The sequence below is a fragment of the Solea senegalensis genome, linkage group LG17 (genome assembly GCF_019176455.1).
Source record: "Solea senegalensis isolate Sse05_10M linkage group LG17, IFAPA_SoseM_1, whole genome shotgun sequence".
NCBI classification, from domain to species: Eukaryota; Metazoa; Chordata; class Actinopteri; order Pleuronectiformes; family Soleidae; genus Solea; species Solea senegalensis.
Genome location: NC_058037.1, coordinates 20,483,128 through 20,510,871, shown reverse-complemented (window position 1 = coordinate 20,510,871; position 27,744 = coordinate 20,483,128). Strand labels below are relative to the sequence as shown.

Genomic DNA, 27,744 nt, shown 5'->3' with positions numbered 1-27,744 from the left:
ACAAGGTACCATGGAGACTGGATGTGGCACCAGCCCCCCTCACCAGCCCCCTAAATGGTCTCAACAAAAACCTAATCACGGACCTACTGTCAGTTTCGCTCAGCCTCCAACCCTCACTAGTACACCACGACCACCGAGGTTTCATACCGATCCCGCTAACACCAGCATGGCACAAGAGAGCACAGTAAATGCTAGCAACTTTGGTATGAACAGTTCCCTTGCCCAAATAAAATTCACACTAATAAACTTACCCAAATTCTCTGGAGAGAGTAGAGATTATTGGCGCTGCAAGGCTGAATGGGTGAAGAAGAGAGAGTGATTAAGAGGCTTCAGTTGTTGGAAAGCATAAATGAGCCCGTAAAGAAAGACCTCCGATTGTCTCGTTGCAAGGACGTAAGTGTTGTTTCCAAAGAACTAGAGAGCTGCTACGGTGATATAGCAGCCACAGTAGAGGAAATTTTATTGGAATTACATTCCAAACCGGTTGTGAAGGATCCTCACCCTAGGGAGACGCTAGAGTTGATCTCAGATTTGGAGAATGCAGTATTGGATCTAACAGAGCTAGGGTGGGAAGAAGCTATGAATAATCCCATAGTGATGCGGCCATTGGAGAGCAGACTCCCTAAAAGTATGCAAACTCAGTGGCTCAAAGAGGAGCCAACGCTGAGCAAAATGCTCTCCCTGGGACCCGTATCAAGAGACTCCTACTGTTCTTGCAAAGCAAAAACAAGATACTTAGAAGACTGGTGCGTTTGCCCAGTGAATCCAGCAAGCCAAGCCCTACTCATACTTCTGAAAGGCCCAATTACCGTGAGAAGTCAGCTGATTGCAAGAGAGAGGAAGGTGTTCATTAGAGCAACTGCAACTAAAGTCATAACCTGTACCGGAGATAACAAGCAGAAACCTTGCGCCGTGTGCGGTGAGGGAGAGCATGAACTGTTCCGCTGCGTAACGTTTAGGAAAGCCTTCCCGTCAGAAAGAAAGGTCCTAGTAGAAAAACCAAAATCATGCAAAAAATGCCTGGATAACCACAAAGCTGACGGTCCCTGCACTGCAAGGTTCCTCTGTAGAAATGTGAGGTGTAAGGACGGTCCGGCAGAACACCACTATCTTGTCTGCCCGAAGGCTACTGCGAAGTTGGGGAGACCTCACGGTTCCACAGTGGAGCAAGAGGCTGAGCTCGCCCAAATAGGATTATCGCCTGACCAGCTAGAAAGAGTGCGCAAAGTCTACACAAATAAAGTGACAATGACAGTGTGTTCCGACAGGAACCTGCTGAAGCTGCGTAAAGTCAAGCCAAAGCGCCCTATCCTCATGATGCTTATGTTCGTCACAACAAAAAGGGGAGACAGCATTGGAGCTATGCTTGACCTTGCCTCAGACATGAATTATATAACACACCAAGTTGCAGAGAAACTCGGATTAACTGGTGAATCTGTCCTAATTGCCTTGCATGGAGTAAAGACATTCAAAGAGATAATACAAACGAAAAGGTATCTTGTAACAATAAAGGTCTGGACTCTGCAAGGGACTTTGAGGCTTCGCCAATTGAACTGCTATGGGTTGGACACCATCGCGAGAGTGGGTCACGTAGTGACATCAGAGCACTTAGAGAAGTTCTTCTCGGGAATTGAACCAGGGGAGCTGACTCGCCCAGAAAGCATCAATCTACTAATCAGCGCTGGAGAAAGCCCCCTAGCCCCAAATAAGCTGGTAAGCTCTCGAAGGACCCTTGGGATGAGTCCCTCTCTGACGAACTCCGAGGGAAAGCAATCGAGCTGTTCAAGGAGTACACTCGCTTGGGGAGCATCAAGTTCCACAGAAGCCTCACACCCTCCGGCTGGAGGGGCGAGCCCTGGGCAATCACATTCTGTGACGGAAGCTGTGAATCTTACGGCGCTGTACTGTATCTGCGATGGGAAATGTCAGATAGTGTAGTTACCCGGTTGGTGGACTCAAAGGCCAAGTTAACCCCATTAAACCAGAAAGGCGACGCAGTCAAAGCCGAAATCTGTGGGGCTGTCTTCACCACACGCCTGAAGGAATACATGCTGAAGCATGGGAGATTGGCTGTGGAAAAGTGGTACCACTTCATAGACAGTCAGACGGTGCTGGGAGCCATCTAGCGAGACAGTTACGGATTTCAAACATTCTTTGCAAATAGAGTCGGGGAGATCCAGAAGGCTGGGCCCGTAACTGATTGGTGGTGGATCCCAGGTGAAGTCAACATCGCTGATCTTGTCATGAGAGGGTGTTCACCCAATCAAGAGACCGAGAGACCAACTTCGTAGGCGCCAAGCCAGTTTTAAAGGAACTCTACGAATTCCTGAAAAACATCAACAAGGAGTCCAAGTCCAGAAGAAGGCAACCGCCACTGAGACCGACTGGTCATGGGTGTTTCACCCAGCGGACTCTCCCCATCGAAACGGAGCAGCTGAAGCAGCAGTCCGTACACTCAAGAGAGCGTTGAGCAACATCGGGGTGGAAGGTAACCTGACAGCACTGGAGTTCCAGACTCTCCTCTACCTGGCAGCTAATCTATCAAACCAAAGACCAATCGGTGCAAGAGTCCAGGTACAAGACGAGACTGTGGAAGTCATTACTCCCAACTCACTTCTGCTTGGCCGTGCTGGGCCTAGCGGGGACTCTCAAGGGTTCGAATACCTGACTTACCCTGTTGCGCACCTGAGAGCGGTCCAGAACGAGGTCGACAAGTTCTGGAAGCGGTGGAGCCAGCTGGCGGGCCCGGGCCTCTTTGTTTGACAGAAGTGGCACGCACCCGCAAGGAACGTCACAGTGGGAGACTTAGTGTGGTTGGCTGACCAGAACGCACTGAGAGGCCAGTTTAGGCTCGGTCGAGTTGTGGAGGCCCATCCTGATGTGAAAGGCATAGTACGAGACGTGAAAGTGAGAACATGCCAAAGTTGTCCGGTTTTCAGTGGACAAAGTAAGAAAGGCAAAGAGATTGAGAACTGTCCCTTCACAGAGATGTCAGGAGGCTGGTGGTTCTGTTACCAGTGGAGGAACAGAAATAGATTCCCCACCACATGATGGTTTCTGGATCCGTCCAGAAATCCCCATTACGTGGTGTGTTTCGAAAAAAGGATCAAGACCCCCCCTCCACCACCCTCCACGAGAGGCTGGTGGTGTGTTTCGGAAAAAGGATCAAGAACCCCACTCCACCATCCTCTACGAGAACGTCAGGAGGTTGGTGGTGTGTTTCGGTAAAGGGTGCCACTATGTCATCAAGGACAATGTGTTCAACCTTTATTTGTCATTTGTATCTGTTATTCATATTGTGTGTAACGTTCGCACCCAGCGATGTAGCTTTATGTACCTATTTTGAAAGGTAGAATTCGTAGTTGTTGTGGCCTACTTAGATTCAGGAATCAGTAGGCCAAGTGGGAGGTACAACTTTCTAGCAGGCAAAGCTAGTTATCTTTCATTCTATTTATCTGTTCATCGTCGGTTTTACAACCTAACTAACTTCTAACTACTAACTGACTGCTGTTTAACCGTGTATGTGGAATAAACCTTCAGAAAGACAGTCGAGTTGTACCCGCCGTACTTGTTCTGGTTACCGTTTCCAGAAGGGAGCATTGAGCTGAAAGGATCAACCAGCAGAAATCTGGACAATTGTCTTGTGGGAACGAGGGGTCGAGTCGTGTGAGGTCTGAGGCGTCGTACGGACGGACGGACGTGTGGCGAGCACCGTCTGACCGAGTATAATGCAGCACTTCCCTCCATTCTCTCTCTCTACACACACACACACACACACATACACACACACACACAGGCATGCACACACATAGTGCTTTCCTGCTATAGGATGGCCCAGCTTGTCCTCTGTGACCTCTAATAAACGTGTGATATCATCACACACAAACACAGATTCACGTGTGTGCGTGTGTGTGTGTGTGTGAGTGCGTGTGTGTGTGTGTGTGTGTGCATGTGTGTGTGTGTGGCCACTCACAGGATGATTGGGTTTCAGTGAACACAGTAAGAAGTTGTGGAAATGTCTGACATCAGTGTGTGTGATGATATCACAGGTTTATTCACTCACAGATGAAAGTTTTGAAATTAGACTTGTGGTGTTGTGTGTTGAAAAAAAGTAAAAACTATGAACCACTAAAACTCTACTTCAGTTTAAGTCGACGATAGCTTTAAGAACATGTTTCACGTCTTTATCTCACTGTGACACAGACTTTACAACAGGAAACTAACGTTAGTAAACCACTCACTCTCCCACACCAAAGCCCATAGAGAAAACCAGTGATTTTAGCTCACGGGGACACAGGAGCTGCTGGTCCACTGCTGCCTCGTGTGGTCACTTTGTGTCACTTAAATAAATCTAAATTAAGATTTTCAAATGCCGAATTGATAAAATAAGACATTAGAAGTTAATGATGGAGGCAGCAGTGGATCAACAACTCCTGTGTGTGTGATGTTAAAATCACTGGTTTTCTCTATGGGCTTTGGTGTGGGAGAGTGAGCGGGAGTGAGAGTAAGTTTAAATGATCAGATTTGACTTTTCAATCTGAAAACTGCTGCCTTATATAATCTCTCTCTCACACTCACACTCACACACACACACTCACGCACACTCACACACTGGATCAGACAGGAGTTATTATCAGGAGAGAAGAACCAGTCCAAACTAAACTCTCTCAAATTTGAGTTGAAGTGGGCGTGTCCAGTGTGTGTGTGTGTGTGTGTTGCTGCTGCTGGAGTTTTCCCACGGAGCCTGACACACACACACACACACACACAGACACACACACACACACAGACAGAGCGGCGAGCAGTCGAGTGTCAGTCGTCTCTGAGGCCACGGTGAAGGATTATTGAGCAGAGAAAATTAGTTCACCCATTACAGGTGGGTTTTTGTCCTTTCTCTTTGTTTACTTGTTTACTGCTGTCAAACGTACACATGTGTTTGTTTGTTTTCAAAAATACTGCATCACAAGAGAAACCCATCAAAAATGATCAAATTGTGGATTCAACTGAAGAAAAATCCACTGTAAATGTATGTGTGATATTGTATTTGCACATGTGTGCATGTGCTTCTCTGACCTTTGTTGTTGTTGTTGTTGTTGTTGTTGTTGACAGAGGAGCTCAGCTCGAGGGTCTGGTCGCCATGAAGCGTCCGTGTGAGGACAGCAGCTCAGCGGAGAGCGACGTGGACGTGGACGGTGACAGGAACGTTTATCCAGGGTGAGAACGCCTTATTCTCCTTTCTGCGTCTTTTCCACATTTATTTAATATAAAGAATTACGAACACTGCATTTCTTAAAGAGATCTTAAAGCCAATCATTTAATGAGGAAAAATGTTTTTGTCTGTTGCCAAAATGTTGAACTTGTCTGTGAATCGTTAAAAAAAAAGATAATATTTAGAGAAAAAGAGAAGTGGTGTCATTTAAACATGAGATTAAATGAACTAGATTAATTAGAGTGAACACACACAGGTTTATGATTCTTCTGAATTAAATGAACATTTTACTGTTAAATTGTTCTCATTTAATTAATAATAAAAACACATTATAAATGCTTCAATAAATAAATAAATATAATAAAATCATACATACGTTGATTTCCAGGCTGATGAAGGTCAGGATGATCAGATGTGGTTCGTCACCGACGACGACGACACAAGTGATGGCGAGAAAGAAACGGAGAGGGGTAAAGATGTTTTTAAAAGACTGATGTTTTTGTTTGTTTCACTCATTCACTCATTCATTCACTCACTCATTCATTCATTCACTGACTGATCAGATAATTGAGAAGAGACGCAGAGACAGAATCAACAACAGTTTGTCTGAGTTACGGAGACTCGTCCCCACAGCGTTTGAGAAACAGGTGATTCATGTTTTAAATATTTTCATTCTTATTTTAAGTCCATGTTGTGTTTTATCATGGACTAACAGAAACTAAGACTTTTATTTTGAAATCTGTGGGTTTGTGTTTTATCATGGACTAACAGAAACTACGACTTTTATTTTGAAAACTGTGGGTCTGTGTTTTATCATGGACTAACAGAAACTATTTTATTTTGAAAACTGTGGGTTTGTGTTTTATCTAACAGAAACTAAGACTTTTATTTTGAAAACTGTGGGTTTGTGTTTATATGGACTAACAGAAACTAAGACTTTTATTTTGAAATCTGTGGAGTTGTGTTTTATCATAGACTAACAGAAACTAAGACTTTTATTTTGAAAACTGCAGGTTTGTGTTTTATCACGAACTAACAGTAACTAAGACTTTTATTTTGAAATCTTTGGGGTTGTGTTTTATAATGGACTAACAGAAACCTAAACTTTTATTTTGAAATCTGTGGGGTTATGTTTGAGCACGGACTAACAGAAACTAAGACTTTTATTTTGAAAACTGTGGGTTTGTGTTTTATCAAGAACTAACAGAAACTAAGACTTTTATTTTGAAATTTGTAGGGTTGTGTTTTAGCATGGACAAACAGAAACCTAAACTTTTATTATGAAATCTGTAAGGTTGTGTTTTAGCATGGACAAACAGAAACCTAAACTTTTATTTTGAAGTCTGTGGGACACGCACACGTTAGTCCCGTGACTCACTCCGACCTTGGTCCTGGTCTCATCAGGGTTCAGTGAAGCTGGAGAAAGCAGAAATCCTGCAGATGACCGTGGACCACCTGAAGATGCTGCAGCTCACTGCAGGAAAAGGTAACAGCGCATGGACATCAAAGCTAAAGGGAACTCATTTGCTGTGGCGTTCCACAGGGTTCAGTACTGGATCCGCCGGGTTTTTCATTATAAACATTAAAATTATTCGTAAAAAAACAGCGTCAGTGAACAAATACACTGGCGTCCATTTTGTAAATGACTGGTCTCAGTTGAGAGTGATAGGTGATAAAGCAGGGGAGGCTTTTGGGCAGAGCTTAGTCATTGTAAGCTCCGCCCCCCACTTTTCCCCCGGCTCTGTAGACACTGACGGCTTCTGCTTCTTCTTCGTTTGTTTGTGTGAAGGTTATTTTGACACCCACGCTCTGGCCCTGGACTTCCTGTCTCTGGGTTTCAGGGAGTGTCTGACGGAGGTTTCCCGTTACCTGAGCGCCGCTGAGGGCGTGGACTCCGGCGGCGACCCCCTGCGCTCTCGCCTCCTCTCCCACCTGGCCTCCTGTGCCTCACAGCGTGACGCCGCCGCCGCCCTGACGGTCGCCTCCCACGCTCCACAACATCATCCTCATCATCATCATCATCAGCCGCCTCCCACTTTCCCTCACCCCCTCCACCCTCATCACTGGGCCGCCGCGCTCCGACACATGCCGACCGCCACCTCCTACGGACTGAGTGGACTTCCTGTTCTGCCAAATGCTGGAGGAGGTGGAGCCCCCCAAAGGCCGACCGAGCTATCACAGCCCAGTGTCACCTCCTCCTACCCCTCCCACCCAGACTCCACCTCCTCTTCCTCGCCAGCCTCCTCCTCTTCATCCCTGGTACTCCCGTGTGGCCCCGCCCCTCTCTCCACCTCCCTCCTCTCCCTCTCAGCGACATCGTTTCCCATCACGCTCCACGGAGGTTTCCCGCTCTTCCCTCCCTCCTCCTCCTCCTCTTCTTCACAGACTCACAACGCTAAACCCTACAGGCCATGGGGAACCGAGGTCGGCGCGTTCTGACCTCTGACCTCTGCTTACTAACTCGCAGTTTAACAAAACCTCCACCTGGGAAGCTTTTGTTGTTTGGTTTACTCACAGAAGTGAGCGCAGCGTGAGCGCAGCGTGAGCGCCGCCTGCTGCTCACAACATGTTCGACTTACTGCACCAAACCTCATAGAGAAAACCACTGAGTTTAACATCACACACACAGGAGCCGCTGATCCACCGCTGCCTCCATCACTAAATTCAAATGTCTTATTTTGTTAAATCGGCCACTGACATCCTTCACTCAGATTGACCTCAGTGACACAAAGTGACCACACGAGGCAGCAGAGGACCAGCAGCTCCTGTGTCCCCGCCAGCTAAAATCACTGATTTTCTCTATGGGCTTTGGTGTGGGAGAGTGAGTGGTTTACAAACTTCACTTTCCTTGAGGTTCAGTGGATAAAATCAGTTTTTCCTTGCCATGTTGAGCCTCTTGGTCTGGGGCTGGTTCTCGGCAGCAGGGGGCGCTCACAGCACAGTCAGCACCTGAACTCTCCGGTTAAAGCGTCCGTAACAAATCCTCTTGTGTGTTTTAAAATAAAAGAGTTGTCACATGTGTGACGTGTGTCCAAAGACAACACACTAACTTTCTGTGATTTTGCCAAAAAATAAAGATGATGTCATCGCTGTTATTAACAATAATAATGTGTATTTAAGCATGTTATTCAAAGGAGTCGTCATTTGAAGGTTTATTTTTACAAACATCACATCATTAGGAACAGAAGAGGAGACGCAGGCTCTTTCTTTAAGGTGACATCAAGGTGACCATGTTGTCTGGACTTAAAATCTCGATCCAGTATCCGTCTGGATCCTGAATGAAGGCCAGGTCCTTTATTTTCCCTGAGGAGAAGGAATCGCTGCCTCAGTGAACACACACACACACACACACACACAGAGCGCCACCTCCTGGTGGAAACTTGTGAAGCAAAAGCAAAGAAGACAAAGACCAACCTGAGTCTGGCTTCTTGACAAACGTGGCTCCACGCTCCTCAAAAACTCTGCAGGCGGCAGAAACGTCGGGGACGGAGACGCCGATGTGACCTGAGACAGGACACAAGATTAAAGGGACAGTTCCTGGTTTTTTTTAAATGTGGAAGACACAACTTCAGTCTGAACCTGGCACACAACAAAACCCACTCACTCTCCCACACCAAACCTCATAGAGAAAATCAGTGATTTTAGCTCGCGGGGACACAGGAGCTGCTGGTCCTCTGCTGCCTCGTGTGGTCACTTTGTGTCACTTACAATAAATGAAATTTAAGATTTTCAAATGCTGAATTGACAAAATAAGACATTTAGTGATGGAGGCAGCAGTGGATCAACAACTCCTGTGTGTGTGATGTTAAAATCACTGATTTTCTCTCTGGGCTCTTTGGTGTGGGAGAGTGAGTGGTTTACGAACTTCAGTTTCCTGTCTGTCTCACAGTGAGATAAAGACGTGAACGCGCTCTTAAGACATCGTAGACTTGAGCTGACGAAGATTTTATAACATAAGTCTTTTTTTCTGTGGCAGCTCCGACTGTGTCATTTAATAACACTGAATAAAATGAGATTCAATTAGATTCTATTGTCATTGCACACACACACACACTCTCACTCTTCACTCCACTCACTCACTCACTCCTCCCACTCACTCACTTCACCACTCACTCACCACCACCACACCACTCACACACACACACACACACACACACACACACACACACACACACACACACACACACACACACACACACACACACACACACACACACACACACTCACTCACTCACCACCTCACTCCCACCCACACACACACACACACACACACACTCACTCAAAACCCCTGCGGTGCTTTGTTGTGATACGACAGGTTTTCATCAGACTCTGAACCTAGTTACTGAAACACACAAACATTATAACCATCACAACAAAACTCTGTGACGTGTGTGTGTGTGTGTGTGTGTGTGTGTGTGTGTGTGTGTGTGTGTGTGTGTGTGTGTGTGTGTGTGTTGTTATCGCGACTGACTGCGTGAGCTCGATGGTCGCTCGGCGAGAGAAAGTCCACGCCGTCCTCTCTTTGACGTTGGCGGGAATGTCCGACTTGTCCTCGTAGCCCAGGAAGTAAAGGGTGAATCGCATCGAGGGGAAGTCGATCTTCTGCAGTAACCTGAAAAAAACCACAGGGGGGCGTCAGTGTGTGTGTGTGTGTGTTTGCCGGAGATCCACTTCCTGTTTGCCACCTCGCCTGCACCACATGTGTTACTAGCGTATTCCACCAGGGGACTGTTGTTAAATGAAGTTGTTAAATGACATTGTTGAATTACGTAGTTAAATGAAGTTGTTAAATTACGCCATTAAATTACAACGTTAAATGAAGTTGTTAAATTACGCCATTAAATTACAACGTTAAATGAAGTTGTTAAATTACATCGTTGAATTACGTCGTTAAATGAAGTTGTTAAATTACATCGCTGAATAACGCCTAAATGAAGTTGTTAAATTACATTGTTGAATTATGTCGTTAATGAAGTTAAGCAAAATTCACGCCATTAAATGGTTACATCGCTAAATGAAGCAGTGCCAAATTACATCGCTGAATTACGCCGCTAAATGAAGTTGTTAAATTACATCATTGAATTCATGTCGCTAAATGAAGTTGTTAAATTCACATCGCTGGAATTACGCCATTAAAATGAAGTTGTTAAATGACATTGTTGAATTACGTCGTTAAATGAAGTTGTTAAATTACATCATTGAATTACTTTAAGTAAACAGAAGTTGTTAAATGACATTGTTGAATTAATACGCCAAGTAATGAAGTTGTTAAATTACATCATTGAATTATGTTGTTAATGAAGTTGTTAAATTACATCGCTGAATTTGGTCGTTAAAATGAAGTTGTTAAATTACATCATTGAATTACGCCGCAACGAAGCTGTAAATTACACGTTGAATTCTCACGCAAATTAAGTTGTTAAATGACATTGCTTGAATTACGCCGTTAAATGAAGTTGTTAAAACGAACGGAAATGAAGTTAAATTGCTATCGTTGAATTTCACGCTAAAACAGTGCTGTTAAATTCACGCCATTAAATTACATCGTTAAATGAAGTTGTTAAATTACATCGTTGAATAACGTCGTTAAATGAAGTTGTTAAATTCCGTCATTAAATGACATTGTTAAATGAAGTTGTTAAATGACATCGTTAAATGAAGTTGTTAAATTACATCATTGAATTAGCGTTAAATGAAGTTGTTAAATTACATTGTTGAATTTCGTCGTTAAATGAAGTTGTTAAATTACATCGTTGAATTACGTCGTTAAATGAAGTTGTTAAATTACATCGTTGAATAACGTCGTTAAATGAAGTTGTTAAATTACATCGTTGAATTACGTCGTTAAATGAAGTTGTTAAATGACATCGTTAAATGAAGTCATTTAAATGTGGATCCGGTCGGGGACTCACGTCATTCCCAGGACACGGGTGTAGAAGTCCAGAGATCTGACCGGATCTTTGACCCTCAGCATCGTCTGCTGCATCATGTAGTCCTGCAGAGACACAGTCGTCATGACAACAAGAGAGAGAGAACAAAACCACAACAAAGGAATTGTCAAAGTTTAAAAGAGACAAAGACGTCCTGACGGTGAGGACGAATCATGACGCAGCAGAAAATAAGACAGGAAACTGACGTTTGTAAACCACTCACTCTCCTACACCAAAGCCCATAGAGAAAACCAGTGATTTTAACATCACACACACACAGGAGTTGTTGATCCACTGAAGTCTAATGTCTTATTTTGTCAATTCGGCTTTTTAAACTGTCACTCAGATTGACCTCAGTGACACAAAGTGACCACACGAGGCAGCAGTCGACCAGCAGCTCCTGTGTCTGAGTGAGCTAAAAATCACTGATTTTCTCCATGAGCTTTGGTGTGGGAGAGTGAGCCTAAAGACTAAAACCTGTTTGTCTGTTCTTTGGTTGACGCTGTAACTCACACAAACATGAACTTTCCCTTTAACATGAGTTTTTTGTGTGAGTTTGTCCTTTTTCTCTCTTAACAATAGAAAGAAAACCTCCTGAGAGACTTCAGAGTCAAAGTTTGTGAGCGTCCAGGTAACTGCACACCTGGAGACACTGTCACCAGGCTCAGAGCTGACATTACAACACACACACACACACACACACACGGCAGATGGATAGACATCAGTCTAATTCACTGAAAGTACAGACACATAAGGTCACACTGTCGTTACCTTGGTGATTGGGTCAGCGTCTGTGCAGACATCGGACGCAGCCTGGTCCGACAGTCCACCTCTGCCCTCCATGACACACACCCACACTCTGAGACACACACACACACACTCATTCTTCTGCTGCTGCTGCCTTCACGTGCAGCTCGTACAGTCTGAAGAAGCAGAAAAATCACAGAAGCTAGAAAATATTCACATTAAAGAAGCAGAAAAATCACAGAAATGAGAAAATATTCACATTAAAGAAGCAGAAAAATCACAGAAATGAGAAAATATTCACATTTTAGCATCTGATATCATGTGATTGTAAACTTTACTTAAAAATAGAACAAGGATCATTCATGTTTCTGGAAACAAAATTAAAAAAATAAAAAACATTAACCTCAGAATTAAAGATTTGGCCCAAATCCTCTTCTGTAAATGTTTCACTTCTGTCAAACTGACATAATTTAATGTAGGTTTTACTCACTGTGCCTTTAAATGTCTTTGAGAACAAACTCGCAGGTCTCATGTTTGAACTGTGTGACTTCCGGTTAAATTCACGTAAATCAACTTAAATCTTTTCACCTCCAGCTGATTTTACTGTTGTTTATTTCATAGCGGACGTATTTGTCCTTTTCTGAAACACATTTTTGGTCAGAGTTCAGGTTTCTCCGACAGACAGTGAACGCACCATGTGCAGTTTCAATCTCAACAGAACAAAAACGCCCACAGCACAGGTGAGTCACACACTCACAAACTGGTTTTCATGTCTCTGTGAAGACACATCAGTGACAGTGTCTCTCACCTCACACCCTTACCTTAACTATCACATTTACCCTTAAAGCCTGACCGTAACCCTGAAAAAGCCCTTTAAAGGTTGTGGACCAAGACAATGTCCCCACAAAGGTATAAAGACAAGTGCACACACGCACACACGGGAACCTGTGTGTGTGTGTGTGTGTGTGTGTGTGTGTAAGGCACAGGAATGCGGCTGCAGGTCTGAACAGGTTTGTGTTCAGCTGAAGGAGGCGGAGAATGTGTGGAAGTAAATCTGCGTTTGAATTTCTAACACTGAATTTATTTATTTTATTTAAAAAAATAAAAATCAGACTTTGAATTTTAAAAGCCATTACATTTAAAGCACTGAAATTTTTTTAAGCGTAAAAATAAATTCAGTGTTCCAAAATTTGATGACTAAAAAAATGTTCTCCAAAAATTTCAACCTAAAAATTCAGTGTCAAACTTTGATGCCTTGAAAATGTCTCCAAAAATGAAGTGTCCAAAAAAAATTGTCTCCAAAAATTCAGTCAAATTTCAACCTAAAAATTCAGTGTCATAAAATGTGATGTGACAAAGAATTGAGTGTCAATTTCAGAGTGTTGTTTTTAAACGTGTTGTTAAAGTCATCTTGGACTGAACTCGACTAAAGAGTCGAGGCAGACGAATCCTCACGGGGGGAAAACAATCTGCAAATGTTCGTTTTTATGAAATGTGAAAAATAAACAGTTTCTTTAAAATACTTCAACACAAAGTTTATTCTTTTTCAGAGAAGAAAACAAACAATTTTCACTTTGTGAACTTTTAACAATGTAGAATCTGATAAACGTAAAAATCTAAACTAAATAATAATTACATTTTTCATATGTACAAATTCAGTACAAACTAAAAACACGCGCTGTAACGTTTGAATCTAAACCTTCACCGATTTCTCTGAATCTGTTTTAAAGAAAATAAGAATAAAAATAAGATGAAGAGGAGGAGGAGGAGGAGGAAGAGGAGGAGTCGTCGCCGCGGTGGCCGCTGTCGTCACCTGCGGTTGGTTTTCCGGCTCTCCAGCAGCTGAACCACCAGGCGGCTCTTGAGCGTCGACAGTTTGCTGCTGTAGCTCTGCTGCAGGACGCCGGTCAGCTGACCGCGGAGGCGCCGCAGACTGGGCAGGGAGCCGCAGTCTGGAATGTTCAGCAGCGTGTCGAAGAAGTGCAGCCAGAGGTCGCTGTGAGGGTTTCTGTCACGGGAGAGTTTCAGGGGAAATAAACAACATGGCCGACACGACAGCGCTGCCTCAGCTAACAAAGGTTTGTAAAGCACTCACTCTCCCACACCAAAGCCCATTTCTCTATGGGCTTTGGTGTGGGAGAGTGAGTGCTTTACAAACTTCACTTTCCTGTTGGAAAAGTCCGTCTGACAGTGAGATAAAGACGTGAAACATAAATAATTGACGGTAGGAAAAGGAGGCGTAGACCTCGCGACGGATGAATGACGTACCTTCTGAACACAGCGTTGGTTCTCCAGACTCCGCCTTCGTTGGTCACCTGCATGTACGTCCCAAACAGCAGACAGTAAACGGTCCCTGCGATTCCAAAGTAGTCCGTCTGGAAAACAAAATTAAAAAAAAACATGCATGTCATCTCCTGTAGATTCTTATTCTATGGTGACGCCACACAGCGATGATGTCGCCGCCTCTTTACCTGGTAGTTCCACGGTTTCCCGCTCAGCATCTCCGTGCACTGGAAGCCCGACGTCAGGCACTTGGCGGTGAAAGCGGTGCCTTGTGGGAAAAGCGTCATGTCGATGCTCTGTCCGAGGTCGATGAGGACGAGGCCGTGGTCCACGTTCTCCGAGTCGAAGCACTTGTTCTCCAGGAACCTGACACACAGTGAGTTTCGTAAATCACTCACTCTCCCACACCAAAGCCCATCGCGGGGTCACAGGAGCTGCTGGTCTACTGCTGCCTCGTGTGGTCACTTTGTGTCACTTATACAAGTCAGAATTGAGGATTTCAAATGCAGAAAATTAAAGAGTAAACTGTTTGAACTGAGTGATGGAGGCAGCAGTGGATCGACAACTCCTGTGTGCTGTGATGCCAAAAATCACTGATTCTCTCTGTGGGCTTTGGTGTGGGAGAGTGAGCGGTTTATAAACTTCAGTTTCCTGTTGGAAAAGTCGCTCTAACGGTTACAATAAAGACGTGAACATGTGCTTAAAGATATGGTCGACTTAAACTGACGTTTTGTTAATTAGATAAAATTATTTTTTTACTCAAACAAAAAAAACCCTCCACATAGAAAACCAGTGATTGAACGAAGGTTTTCAAACAAGCAAAAACACCAGCGAGGACCACGTTTTTGTTTAAATGCAAGTCAGTTATTGCTGAGTCAGTGTTTTCAGGTCGTGGTCGGCGAAGGTTACCTCTCCCCCAGCAGGAAGTTGTCCGGTTTGATGTCGGCGTGGACGATGTGGACGCTGTGCAGCAGCTCCACCATGTGGAGGATGCAGACGGTGAAGTAGATGACCAGAGGCTGAGGCATCACTTTGTCACTGAGACACTTGTACATGTTCACCACGTTCTGGAAATAAAGACAAGCGGTCAGAGACAGAGAGGCGGGGACAAGGACAGAGAGGGACAGCGAGGTCGATGGTACCAGCAGGGTGCCGTAGTTGTGCAGCTCTTCCAGCAGGACGCTGGCGTTGTGGAAGAGGTGAGCCGAGCGGACGCTGCCGTAAAGATGGCGGACATCCGGGGACAGACGTGTGTCCAGCTGAGTGTGGATGTAAAACTCCCAGGGATTGGCCGGTTTCTGGACCTGAGGCCGTCGATGAATACACACAATACACAAAGAGTGAATTCAAACATCCATTTATGACGGCAGTTCATTTAAAAATACATTCTGTCTGCGTGGCACATGAGGGGTTGCCAGGTCTGGCATTTCTCCTGAACTGCTCTACTTTGTTAAATGTGAATATTTTCTAGTTTCTGACCTTTATCAGCTTCTTAAATGTGAATATTTTCTACTTTCTGTCATTTTTCAGCTTCTTAAATGTGAATATTTTCTACTTTCTGTCATTTTTCAGCTTCTTAAATGAGAATATTTTCTACTTTCTGACCTTTTTCAGCTTCTTAAATGTGAATATTTTCTACTTTCTGTCATTTTTCAACTTCTTATCATTTTCTTCTTAAATGTGAATATTTTCTACTTTCTGTCATTTTCAGCTTCTTAAATGTGAATATTTTCTACTTTCTGTCATTTTCAGCTTCTTAAATGTGAATATTTTATACTTTCTGTCATTTTTAAATGAATATTTTCTATCATTTTCAGCTTCTTAAATGTGAATATTTTCTACTTTCTGTCATTTTCTTCTTAAATGTGAATATTTTTAGCATTTTTCTTAAATGTGAATATTTTCTACTTTCTGTCATTTTCAGCTTCTTAAATGAATATTTTTTTCAAGCTTCTTAAATGTGAATATTTTCTACTTTCTGTCATTTTTCAGCTTCTTAAATGTGAATATTTCTACTTTCTGTCATTTTTCAGCTTCTTAAATGTGAATATTTTTCTACTTTCTGTCATTTTCAGCTTCTTAAATGTGAATATTTTCTACTTTCTGTCATTTTTCAGCTTCTTAAATGAATATTTTTCTACTTTCTGTCATTTTCAGCTTCTTAAATGTGAATATTTTCTACTTTCTGTCATTTTTCAGCTTCTTAAATGTGAATATTTTCTACTTTCTGTGAATATTTTCTACTTTCTGTCATTTTCAGCTTCTTAAATGTGAATATTTTCTACTTTCTGTCATTTTTCAGCTTCTTAAATGTGAATATTTTTCTACTTTCTGTCATTTTTCAGCTTCTTAAATGTGAATATTTTCTACTTTCCATTTTCAGCTTCTTAAATGTGAATATTTTTCTACTTTCTGTTTTCAGCTTCTTAAATGTGAATATTTTCTACTTTCTGTCATTTTCAGCTTCTTAAATGTGAATATTTCTACTTTCTGTTTTTTCAGCTTCTTAAATGTGAATATTTTCTACTTTCTGTCATTTTCAGCTTCTTAAATGAATATTTTCTACTTTCTGTCATTTTTCTTCTTAAATGTGAATATTTTCTACTTTCTGTTTTCATCTTAAATGTGAATATTTTTCTTTCTGTCATTTTTCTTCTTAAATGTCTTTTTCAGCTTCTTAAATGTGAATATTTTCTACTTTCTGTCATTTTTCAGCTTCTTAAATGTGAATATTTTCTACTTTCTGTCATTTTTCAGCTTCTTAAATGTGAATATTTTCTACTTTGGCTTAAATGTGAATATTTTCTACTTTTGTCATTTTCAGCTTCTTAAATGTGAATATTTTCTAGTTTCGAGTCTCGTGTTCACTGAGAATGGGCCTCTGTGTGTCAGCAGGGGGCGCTCACACAGATTCATCTCAAAATCCTGAACCATTACATTTGTGTTTGACATATTTAACACGCGAGTGTGCTCCATTCTATCATCATCATCATCGTCCTCCTGACCTTGAGCCGCCCATCCTCCTGGAGGTCACGGGGTCAGCCCCAAACCGTGGCAAATTCCTTGTCCGAGACGCAGCCTCGACCATGAGCCACTTTCTGTGGAGGTGAAAACATTTTTAGTTTGGCCGCGACAGAACCGGAACCAGAACAGCGTCAGGCGGGAGTCGGACCCGCAGCTCACCAATGCTGAAGGTCATCTTCGCAGATGTTGTTAAAGCTGCACCGCCAGGGTGAGCAGAGGCGTGAGGGGCGGGGTCAGTGAGGTCAGCAGGTCACAGACCAGGTCGTTGTCCCAGGGGTCCGACACCAGCCGCAGGCTTCCAGTCCGCCGGGGCGTCTCCAAGGCCCATGGACACGCCGGGCGCCGCCCGAGTCATGGGCGGCTCATGGGCATGCCGGCACCGTAGCGCTCTGACCATGTGGACGTCCTGGGTTCTATTCACGGTGCTGGGTCTGTGTGGACTCAGGAATACATCCAGGTCCAGGTCCGGCTGGACCATAGCCTCAGGACTTTTGATGGTCATCCAGTCTGGTTTGAGGGCGCAGTCCGGACTCATGGGAACATCGTAGACTGGCTTCTGGTTCTGGTCCGGTTCAGCGGGTTCCTCCTCATCTTCCATGATTTTAAACGGCTCCGTCTTTGATTGGACTGAAGTCTCTTCAGACGCCTCCGGAGAGAAAGACACGATATTTCATATAATCACTCACAACACAAACTTTTTAAATAATGAAACAGTTTCTGTCATTTTTCAGCTTCTTAAATGTGAATATTTTCTACTTTCTGTCATTTTTCAGCTTCTTAAATGTGAATATTTTCTACTTTCTGTCATTTTTAAGCTTCTTAATGTGAATATTTTCTACTTTCTTCTTAAATGAATCATTTTTCAGCTTCTATGTGAATATTTTCTTCATTTTTCAGCTTCTAAATATTTTCTACTTTTTCATTTTCAGCTTAAATGTGAATATTTTTCTTTTCTATCATTTTTCAGCTTCTTAAATGTGAATATTTTCTACTTTTGTCATTTTTCAGCTTAAATGTGAATATTTTCTACTTTCTGTCATTTTTCAAGCTTCTTAAATGAGAATATTTTCTACTTTTCTCTTTTTTTTTCAGCTTTAAATGTGAATATTTTCTCTTCTTTCTGTAATTTTTCAGCTTCTTAAATGTGAATATTTTCTACTTTTCTTTAAATGTGAATATTTTCTTTCTGTCATTTTCAGCTTCTTAAATGTGAATATTTTCTACTTTCTGTCATTTTCCAGCTTCTTAAATGTGAATATTTTCAGTTTTCTGTCATTTTTCAGCTTCTTAAATGTGAATATTTTCTACTTTCTGTCATTTTTCAGTTTCTTAAATGTGAATATTTTTCTACTTTCTGTCATTTTTCAGTTTTAAATGTGAATATTTTCTACTTTCATTTTCTGCTTCTTAAATGTAAATATTTTCTACTTTTCTGTCATTTTCAGCTTCTAATGGAATATTTCTACTTTCGCTCATTTTTCAGCTTCTTAAATGTGAATATTTTCTACTTTCTGTCATTTTTAAGGTTCTTAAATGTGAATATTTTCTACTTTCTTTCATTTTTCAGCTTCTTAAATGTGAATATTTTCTACTTTCTGTAATTTTTCAGCTTCTTAAATGTGAATATTTTCTACTTTCTGTCATTTTTCAGCTTCTTAAATGTGAATATTTTCTACTTTTTTCCTTTTTTGAATGGACGAGGAAAGTTTTTAGGTGGAACATAAAAGAACTTTAGTTATTTTGAAGACAGATTTATTTCAGAAAAACAATATGTTATTGATATTTTCTGATTATTGACTGATTAAGGTCAGTTTCATGACTTCTTTGTTCTATGGAGCAAAGAAACCACAGAATATTCACTTTAAAGAAGCTGGAAGAAAAAAAAAAATCACTGAAACAGGTTTTAATTATTCAAATAAATAATAAAAAACACATTCTAAAACCAACCCTTTACAGAAACAATAGTCATAATGTTGTGAATCACTCGTGTCATCTCATTCCTACCTGCAGGGGCAGTGTGGAGGGTTTTTGCGCCTGCTCAGGGCTGCTGAAATCCTCCCAGCTGCTGGCTCTGGTGCTGGAGGACTCAGTGGGACAAAGTGTGTGGTCTCTGAAGGAGAGGACAGCAGGAGGCGGCGGCTGCACCATGGTGATGGATGAGCTGCTCAGACAGTGCCGGCTGGCGGTGGCGGCGAGGCCCTCGCCGACGATGGTGCCGCGCCTCACCGAGGATGCCTCGAGTCGACTAGCGCCCGTCTCAGAGAGCGTCTCCTCGGACGGACTCTGCTCGATGATGGGACTGAAAAAAAATAAACAAAGAGGTCTCAGGCTGCCGCGGTTACGAGGACACGTCGTCCAACTGTGCTCGTCACACACACGACACAACAGTTACCTCAGTTTTTTGGGCTGATGTCTGGTGAAAGCGTCGTCGTCAGCTTCGCTGCCGTCGCAGGTGTTTTCTGGAACAAGAAAAACAAAGTGGATTAGCCAAACAAAGTGCAGCATTTTGACATTTATTCACAACATTTTCTGGATGTGCAGGCGCAGGCCAGGCGCAGGTACCTCGGTCTGGATAGAAGTTGCTGCTGAAGGGCGTTTTGTGAGTGAAGGGCGTGGAGACAAACTGGGCCAACATGGCGAAGTCGGTGGTGTTGTTGGGACACGCGGCCAGAGAGTTGAGGGGGTTGTAGCGAGCTCCCCACATGGCGCTCTCATCCGGCATCAGATCTGGAGGAGTCTCCTGATCAGAAAAGAAAAAAAACGCACACAAAGATTTTTAGCAGCTAAATAAAAGACTTGCATCACAAAAATCTACGTCAGCTCAAGTCTGTGATATCTTAAGAACACGTTCGCGTCTTTATCTCACTGTGAGACTGACTTTTCCAACAGGAAACGGAAGTTTGTAAACCGCTCACTCTCCCACACCAAAGCCCATAGAGAAAATCAGTGATTTTAGCTGGCGGGGACACAGGGGCTGCTGGTCTACTGCTGCCTCGTGTGGTCACTTTGTGTCACTGAGTTAAATCTGAACAAAGTTTTTCAAAAGCCGAAGTGACAAAATAATACATATGAACTCCGTGATGGAGGCAGCAGTGGATCAACAACTCCTGTGTCCTGTGAAGATAAAATCACTGGTTTTCTCTATGGGCTTTGGTGTGGGAGAGTGAGTGGTTTTATAGAACAAAACTAAATCTAAACTAAACTTGAGGAAAATCCTGAAGCTAAAATCAAAGTTACTTTTGAATTAATTCAATGTTGCAAATGTTTCTTTTGTTGTGACAAAAACTAAATTTATAGTTATGATAATCCAGTTCTGTTGACACTCACATTAGGTTTTTCTGGCTTTGACACTGGGATTTCAGCCAGAGCTCGGGCTGGTTTAAGCTTCTCCACCACAGCAGGAGCAGGAGCAGGAGCAGGAGCAGGAGCAGGAGCAACAGCAGCAGCAGGAGCACTGAACAACCACAAGAACATTATTCACATTCATCCAAAGCTTTTATTTCCAGTAATAACATAGGAGGTAACTCCATATTTACCTGGCATTTTCTTTGTCATTATCGTCCTGGAAGATGGTGAACGGAGCGGACGCGGGGGGATTTGACGACACGGAGGAGCCTCCTGGAAATTATACAAATAAACTTAAACTTCAGGATTAAATCCAGGATCACGGATATTCAATCCCAGGATGAACATGGAATCATCAATAATTTAAAATTAAACCCAGATACAAGGCTCTCATGTCAGGATTAAACACAAGAATTTAAGATTTTTAACGTCATTTGAACATCAAAATTAAACCTGTTAACTGGGATATTTAACTTCAGGATTAACCTCCGGGAATGTGACACTCTTACGTTAAAAATGAAACCCAGGAACATGGATTTTTAATGTCAGGATTAAACCAGGAACAATGGATGTTTTAACTTCAGGATTAAACTCAGAAATGTGGATTATTAAAGTCCGTAATAAAACCTGGGAATGTGGATCTTTGAAATCTGGTTTAAAACTGGGAGGGAACAGGATTAAATCCAGGAACATGGACTTTTAATGTCAGGATTAAACCCAGGAACATGGATTTCTAATGTCAGGATTAGACCTGGGATCAGGAGCTTTTGTTTGTTGCGTTACGTGACATCGAGCGGCGAGGCCGCACCTTAAAAAAAAAGCGTGTCAGTGAACGTCCCAGTTGCCTTCAGGTAACATGTGAAAAAGTTTGTATCAGACGCTGGACACATTTCCATCATATTCACCATTTCTTTGGAATCTGCTCTCAAACTCTCTCTCGGCGGCGTGGACAACTGACGAGTCGTCAAAGGGATCTTCTAAGAGCGTCGGAGCCTGGAACATGTCCATGATCAAATCTGGACAGAGAGTCAACAGCACATGATTAAAGGACATCACAAAACGTCTCCGTCGCAGCTCCAGTGTGTGCTGATATCGCACACACACACACACACACACACACACACACAGACAGACAGAAAGCCAGTCAGAGAGAGGACAGTTCTTCTCACCCAGTGCTTCCCGCGTGTTGACCGTGGGTGACGGCAGCACCCTGGACGGTGTGGCCTGAACAAAGCCCAGTGAAGTGTTAGGAGTGACGTGAGAAAGGTTGACCGAGCCTCCCTGTGACACTGTGACACACACACACACACACATACACAGAAGGTTTGAGGAGAAGTCACGGGGGCTGAGTGGTGAAGCCTCCTGTCAGCTGCAGCTTCACTTACTGTTCAGTTTCTCTTCAGGCTCCTGAAGCTGACTGACGTCACTGAGGAAGAGAAACAGCACAAGAACTCAGACAGTGCAGAAATGGTGGAGGGTTTACACAGACAGACACAAATAAAATCTATGTCACATAGAACACACATGTCACATAGACACATCAGAACACGTTTCACGTCTTTATCTCACTGTGAGACACTTTTCCAACAGGACACTGTTGGAAAAGTGTCTCACAGTGAGATAAAGACGTGAAAACTGACTTAAACTGAGGTAGATTTTATTAGCCAAGTCTTTGGTTGGACATGTTTATCATGTCCAGCAGAGGGAGCACTCAGTTACTTATATGTAAAAAATGAGTGTACAAGTACCTCATACAACCAGACAATTGTTTTGTTAGAGATGATACAGTTTCAACACTAAAGTACTCACTGGTGCGTGTGGTTGTGTTCCCAGCTGCTGGGCTGAACCAAAGCAGGGACAGGTGTGGGGGCAGAGACGGGTCTGTGGAGCGGCTGGTTCTCCTGCTCTGACCGGGGACACGCGGGATGCGTCGGTGCTGGATTCAGTGCCGGTTGTTGTAAATGAACGCTCCTGTCAGGGAGGACAGAGGGATGCTGGGATACCTCCGCGCTCAGATCACTCGTGTCCGCAGGTCCGGGGTGGTTCCCTTCATGGACGGCGGCGTCTTGCATGAAGGTTGGTTTGGCGAGTAACGTCAAGCCGAGAGAGCGTCTGCTGCTCAGAGGGTTCCAGGGCCGAGGGGGGCGACCAAGCGGCTGCTGGGTGGGATGACCGACCAGAGAGGAGGCGGCTTCAACAACACACACCTGGAACACAGGAAGTCAAGCAGTTTTAAAAAAAAGCTCACCAGAAAACGACCGTTTACCGCTGCAGTACATATGCCAGGCCCGTGTGTGGTGCTGCAACAGAAAGCACTTACTACCTAGCTACAATATTAACAATGATTTAATTGTTTTTTGTACATTTGCACCCCTTCATTTCAGTCACTCACTCACTCTCCCACACCAAAGCCCACAGAGAAAATCAGCGATTTTAACATCACCGCAGCTCCTGTGTCCCCGCGAGCTAAAATCACTGATTTTCTCTATGGGGGTTGATGTGAGAGAGTGAAAAGAAGTCCATTTGCTCACAACTGAACTTCTAAAACCCCTAAACTTTCACTGCATGAAGTCAAAGCAGCTGGATGTTTGAGTCTTAAGCATAAGGCATTAAATGGATGGAGGATTAATGACAAAATAAATAAAACCTGACCTTCTGTGACGCAGGCTGGTTCGCTAAAACTCCATCGACCTTCTCTAACTCGGACTTGATGCTGCGTATTCCTTCCAGCTGCTTCCTCACCAAGTCCTCTACTTCAACACAGGAATAAAACACGCGTTAAAACAAATTTTTATTTTCTTGCGTCGTTTCCAAGCACCACGGCTCCACAGACTCACCCATTTCTCTCGTCTCCCTCTGCTGCCTCTCCTGGAGCGTACGGAAGTACCTCGCTGCCCGAGCTTCCTCGAAGGACAGTTCAGTCCCGTCACGGAGCAGCTCGTCCTTCAGATACTCTGACACGGTGTGAACGCCGGAGTCCTGGTGTGAGCGAGTCACGCCCGAATTCTCAGAGCGGGAGAGTCTGCAGAGGAGACGGCGACACAGGAGATTAATCTACGACTAAGTGTTGTTGTCGCTGTTTTCACACGGGTCACAGAAACCTGTGGAAACCACAGATGATTAGATGAGAGATTCGTGGAGTGAAAGGTTTCCGTCGTCACTCACGTTACGACCGTTTTAACGGCGGGTGGTTTGGCCAGAAGGTCCACAGACGTCTGGAACAAGAGGACAAAGAGTGTGAGACACTTTCAAACGTTAGAGTATCAATCATCTGAGACACACACACACACACACCTTGCTCTGAGCGACTGGCTCTCTGTGAGACGACATCTGATTGGTTAAATGTGACGTCTGTAAAGGAGCCACGCTTCCTGCGTTACCAAAAACAAAAAACTGTTAGTCGCTGACGTGACTTACTGAACATTTTAATGAAGGAAACAAAAGAACAAAGACAGGGAATAGTCTGACCTGATCCTGGTGTCAGGCTCCTGGTTCTGATCTGAAACTGTCTGCAGAGCAGATTTAAAAACACAGAATAAGTAAATTTAGTAAAATCACACACTTTAAATCATCCGTCACTTTTTCCAAAACTCTCGCACAATATTTCACCTAAATACAATGACTCCATTTAAGTTGTTTATTCTGATTCCTTGGGTCTCAGAGCTGCTCATTTTAGGGTCCACTCTGCTGTTAAGGAAAGTTCTGCCGCCATAAAAGAGTAAAAGGCAACGTAAACACAAGCAAATCCATTTCATAAAAGTGAAGCCTTTGTTTTCTAGTCCACTCAAATGTGCAGGCATTTCACAATGAAAGAGACTGCCAATGGAAACTGTCGAGGTGACATCAAATTCAAGCACTTTCCAGGACCAATTACCTCAAATTCAAGGACGGGAATGTGCTGACAAGTGATTGTCCCTGTAAAGTTGTCTTTGGTGAGACAGATCTTGGAATTTTTATTTCCCCAGACACCACGGTGTCATTTACTCGCTCTTGTTTTAACTTAACACGCTTTACAATGCAGGGCATAAAACAGTAAGTGGCGTCGTAACAAACACGGGAGACATTTACCTTAAATATCAACTTCACTTCTTTACTGCACAAAATCCAAGCACTTTCCATGACCCATGACTATTTGGGAACAATTTTCAAAAAACAAATAAATGAGACATGTTCCTGTACCTGTACTCCTGGAGAACAGCGTCTGCCGGCTGCGCCTGGTTCTCCACTGCTTTCTGATACACGGCGTCGGCCTGTTCGTTCAGACCCTTCTGCTCAAAGTGACGCGCCCACGCCACATACAGTGCCGCCGTCCTGGTGCCGACGCCTTTACTGAAGACGTAGCTGTAGAGCGCCACAGGGTCGGCGTAGAAACTGGCCTGTGAGACAGAGTCACAGTAAAGACACACACATACACACTCTGGTTTGTATTTTTGACACGTGTGTTAGTGTGTGGAACATTTCGGTCAGACTTACACATTTGATGCAGTAGTCCACATATCTGGTGTCATTTGCGTATCGCTCGTCGTTCAGAAACCTCTGGACCAGCGAGTCGAACACCACCGACATCCCACTGCCACCTTCTGCAGGTGACCTCTGCTCCAGAAACTGCACAAACCTGGACGACACACAGCCGGATGTGCAACAAACATGTGTCAACATTCTCTGGGATGATGTTCTCAAGTGTCCACAAACACAAAATGACTGAGTTTGACGCTTTCTTTGTTATATGGCGCAAATAAACCAGAAGATATTCACATTTAAAAAGCGAGTTAGTATTGAATAACCGGTGCAGCTCGGGCAGCAACTAACAATTATTTTCATAATCGAGTCATCATTTGAAGCTGAAAAATCAGAAAACTGATTGATTGATTGTCAAAATAGTTAGTGATTAATTTAGTAATCGATTAATCAAGTAACTGTTTCAGCCCTCGTTGCAGCCTTTTTGTGACGTCGACTGATATATACAGTTATTTTACACCTTTTAAACAACACATTTGTACTGAGCTATTTACCACCTCAATGTGGGGAACGAAAATCAATCACCAGATATACAGTATATCACAAAAGTACACCCCTTACATGTTTATACATATTTAATTATATCTTTTCATGGGACAACACTGAAGAAATGACACTTTGCTACAATGTTAAGTAGTCAGTGTACAGCTTGTATAACAGTGAAAATGTGCTGTCCATTCAAAATAACTCAACACACAGCCAATAATGTCTAAACTGCTGGCAACAAAATTGAGTACACCCCTAAGTGAAAGTGTCCAAATTGGGTTTAGGTGTGGAGACATGCTCGGCCAGTCCATCACCTTTACCCTCAGCTTCTTTAGCAAGGCAGTGGTCGTCTTGGAGGTGTGCTTGGGGTTGTTATCATGCTGGAATACTACCCTGCAGCCCAGTTTCCGAAGAGAGAGGATCATGCTCTGCTTGAGTATTTCACAGTACATGTTAGCATTCATAGTTCCCTTGGTGAACTGTAGCTCCCCAGTGCCAGCAGCACTCATGCAGCCCCAGACCATGACACTCCCACCACCATGCTTGACTGTAGGCAAGAAACACTTGTCTTTTACTCCTCACCTGGTTGCCGCCACACACATGTGACACCATCTGAACCAAATAAGTTGATCTTGGTCTCATCAGACCACAGGACATGGTTCCAGTAACCCATGTCCTTAGTCTGCTTGTCTTCTGCAAACTGTTTGCAGGCTTTCTTGTGCATCAACTTTAGAAGAGGGACGACAGCCATACAGACCAATATGAGCACCGACAGACTGACCCTCCACCCTTTCAACTTCTCCAGTCCAATGCTGACAGCACTTCTACATCTATTTTCCATACACAACCTCTCGATATAACACTCAACTTCTTTGGTCGGTCCATGGCGAGGCCTGTTCTGAGTGGAAACTCTCCTCCTAAACCGCTGTATGGTTTTAGGGTGTTGGCAATTTTCTTATGCATCTATATGTAGAGCAACAACGATCGTCAGCGAGGGGTGGAATCGAACTTGCGACCATTGTGACCATGATGTTTTTCTCACATAGAGTACTGGTCTTAACCACTGAGCCACTCCACCCCCACTACTCACTTTTTGTTGCCAGCAGTTTAGACATTATTGGCTGTGTGCTGAGTTATTTTGAATGGACAGCAAATTTTCACTGTTATACAAGCTGTACACAGACTTGTCGGTCCTTTATACAAGACTATGGAAAATGGAAAGATGACACAGGTGCAAAATAAATAAATGCATAAAAGCAATAGAGCGTCACAATCTTTAAATTAAAAACAATAATAAAATGAAGAACACTCACTTGTCCCATGGATCCAGAGGGTCGTCTCCGGTGTAGGAGCTCAACCTGCTTTCAAAACATCTAAAAGAACAAAAAAAAGTCACATAAAAAACACATATATATACAGATTTAAGTCAAGAAACGTTACGTATACTGTCTTTTACAAATAAGTTAAAAAAAACGATTAAAGTTGGGCTAAAAACAGCTTTTACATTAGCTAACAGCGCTAGACGCTAGAGCTAGCAGTCGGTTAGCTCGAGAGTTTCGTGTTGAACTTACTGTAAATACGTGTTGATATCCATTTGGTTCCGGTTTAAAAAAAAAATATCTTTTCCCCAGCTGTACAGTAGACTAACTGTTGTTACTCCATTTACTAAAGTAGTTCATTCACTTACAAACACTAAAAAAATCGTTAAACTCGTTATTATTGTGTGCAGTGACTGAACTCAAGCTGCTGCTCTCGTTCCTACATTTGAAATTTCGCGCTCAGCCAATAGCAAAGAAGACCACGCCCACACGACTGTGACGAAACGGCCCGTGTCCATTTTTTCCTCTGTCGAACGTTCAACAACATAGAACTACGGAAGAGGATTAGGGACACATAAAATTGTCAATTAAAGCGATAGAAATAATTCATCTTTAATATAGTTTGTATATATAGTATTTTCTTATGAATACTTTATAATAATATGTACAAAACAAATTATGACTTATTTTCTAAATTCATAGATACATAATCTACGGAAGTGCATTAAATTCATTTAAAAAAGAAGAGAAAAACGAAACTCCGGTTTTTCTGTCTAATGTTTTTTCCTGTTGAGTATTTATTTTTCTTTTTTTCGGAGTAATATTTTCTGAATGATGGACAACTCTCGCGAGAACCTCCAACCTGCAAGTGACTCCCTTATTT

At 43.0% G+C, this 27,744-nt stretch overlaps 3 protein-coding genes and 1 long non-coding RNA gene across 5 annotated transcripts; 1 reads left to right on the top strand and 3 right to left on the bottom strand.

Moving 5' to 3' along the window:
* Positions 1–4,780: 4,780 nt before the first annotated feature.
* LOC122784357 (hairy/enhancer-of-split related with YRPW motif protein 2-like) lies at positions 4,781–7,842 on the top strand. Of its 2 annotated transcripts, XM_044049601.1 has the most exons (6): positions 4,781–4,876; positions 5,110–5,214; positions 5,598–5,679; positions 5,773–5,856; positions 6,614–6,695; positions 6,999–7,842. In XM_044049601.1, the coding sequence occupies exons 2-6, from the start codon at positions 5,138–5,140 to the stop codon at positions 7,646–7,648; spliced, it is 975 nt and encodes a 324-aa protein (XP_043905536.1). In that variant the 5' UTR covers positions 4,781–4,876; positions 5,110–5,137; the 3' UTR covers positions 7,649–7,842. The 2 variants fall into 2 exon arrangements, with proteins under 2 accessions (XP_043905536.1, XP_043905534.1); XM_044049599.1 differs by having other exon boundaries at positions 6,614–7,842.
* A 504-nt stretch (positions 7,843–8,346) lies between these two features.
* LOC122784382 lies at positions 8,347–8,846 on the bottom strand. Its single transcript, XR_006362167.1, has 2 exons — positions 8,624–8,846; positions 8,347–8,512 (listed from the first exon to the last, which is right to left on the bottom strand). It is a non-coding gene; the product is annotated as an uncharacterized LOC122784382 (long non-coding RNA).
* Positions 8,847–9,531: 685 nt separating this feature from the next.
* Positions 9,532–11,994, bottom strand: LOC122784537 (lactoylglutathione lyase-like). Its single transcript, XM_044049842.1, has 4 exons — positions 11,911–11,994; positions 11,122–11,204; positions 9,649–9,821; positions 9,532–9,551 (listed from the first exon to the last, which is right to left on the bottom strand). The coding sequence occupies exons 1-4, from the start codon at positions 11,980–11,982 to the stop codon at positions 9,532–9,534; spliced, it is 348 nt and encodes a 115-aa protein (XP_043905777.1). The 5' UTR covers positions 11,983–11,994.
* A 1,412-nt stretch (positions 11,995–13,406) lies between these two features.
* Positions 13,407–27,323, bottom strand: bub1 (BUB1 mitotic checkpoint serine/threonine kinase). The gene is made up of 25 exons (XM_044049841.1): positions 27,114–27,323; positions 26,856–26,915; positions 25,012–25,153; positions 24,718–24,914; positions 24,007–24,047; positions 23,833–23,909; positions 23,704–23,753; positions 23,376–23,560; positions 23,191–23,291; positions 22,348–22,745; positions 21,924–21,964; positions 21,708–21,827; positions 21,444–21,554; positions 20,730–20,811; positions 20,521–20,647; positions 19,756–19,933; positions 19,586–19,652; positions 19,198–19,492; positions 17,582–17,839; positions 17,395–17,508; positions 15,312–15,509; positions 15,079–15,236; positions 14,358–14,535; positions 14,155–14,261; positions 13,407–13,894 (listed from the first exon to the last, which is right to left on the bottom strand). Exons 1-25 carry the CDS (start codon positions 27,134–27,136, stop codon positions 13,696–13,698), a joined length of 3,507 nt encoding a protein of 1,168 aa, XP_043905776.1. The 5' UTR covers positions 27,137–27,323; the 3' UTR covers positions 13,407–13,695.
* Between the last annotated feature and the right edge of the window lie 421 nt (positions 27,324–27,744).

What these genes read in the sequence shown, in the direction of transcription:
- LOC122784357 (XM_044049599.1), top strand. Translation starts at nt 5,138, where the DNA reads ATGAAGCGTCCGTGTGAGGACAGCAGCTCAGCGGAGAGCGACGTGGAC. An exon ending in CGAGAAAGAAACGGAGAGGG is followed by an intron (nt 5,680 to 5,772) that starts GTAAAGATGTTT and finishes CTGACTGATCAG; the next exon opens with ATAATTGAGAAGAGACGCAG. An exon ending in CCACAGCGTTTGAGAAACAG is followed by an intron (nt 5,857 to 6,613) that starts GTGATTCATGTT and finishes TGGTCTCATCAG; the next exon opens with GGTTCAGTGAAGCTGGAGAA.
- bub1 (XM_044049841.1), bottom strand. Translation starts at nt 27,136, where the DNA reads ATGGATATCAACACGTATTTACA. An exon ending in CATCAGCCCAAAAAACTGAG is followed by an intron (nt 19,493 to 19,585) that starts GTAACTGTTGTG and finishes ATTTTTTTTCAG; the next exon opens with TCCCATCATCGAGCAGAGTC. An exon ending in GGAAACCGTGGAACTACCAG is followed by an intron (nt 14,262 to 14,357) that starts GTAAAGAGGCGG and finishes TTTGTTTTCCAG; the next exon opens with ACGGACTACTTTGGAATCGC.
- LOC122784537 (XM_044049842.1), bottom strand. Translation starts at nt 11,982, where the DNA reads ATGGAGGGCAGAGGTGGACTGTCGGACCAGGCTGCGTCCGATGTCTGC. An exon ending in ACGCTGACCCAATCACCAAG is followed by an intron (nt 11,205 to 11,910) that starts GTAACGACAGTG and finishes GTGTCTCTGCAG; the next exon opens with GACTACATGATGCAGCAGAC. An exon ending in ACCCGTGTCCTGGGAATGAC is followed by an intron (nt 9,822 to 11,121) that starts GTGAGTCCCCGA and finishes GGTTTTTTTCAG; the next exon opens with GTTACTGCAGAAGATCGACT.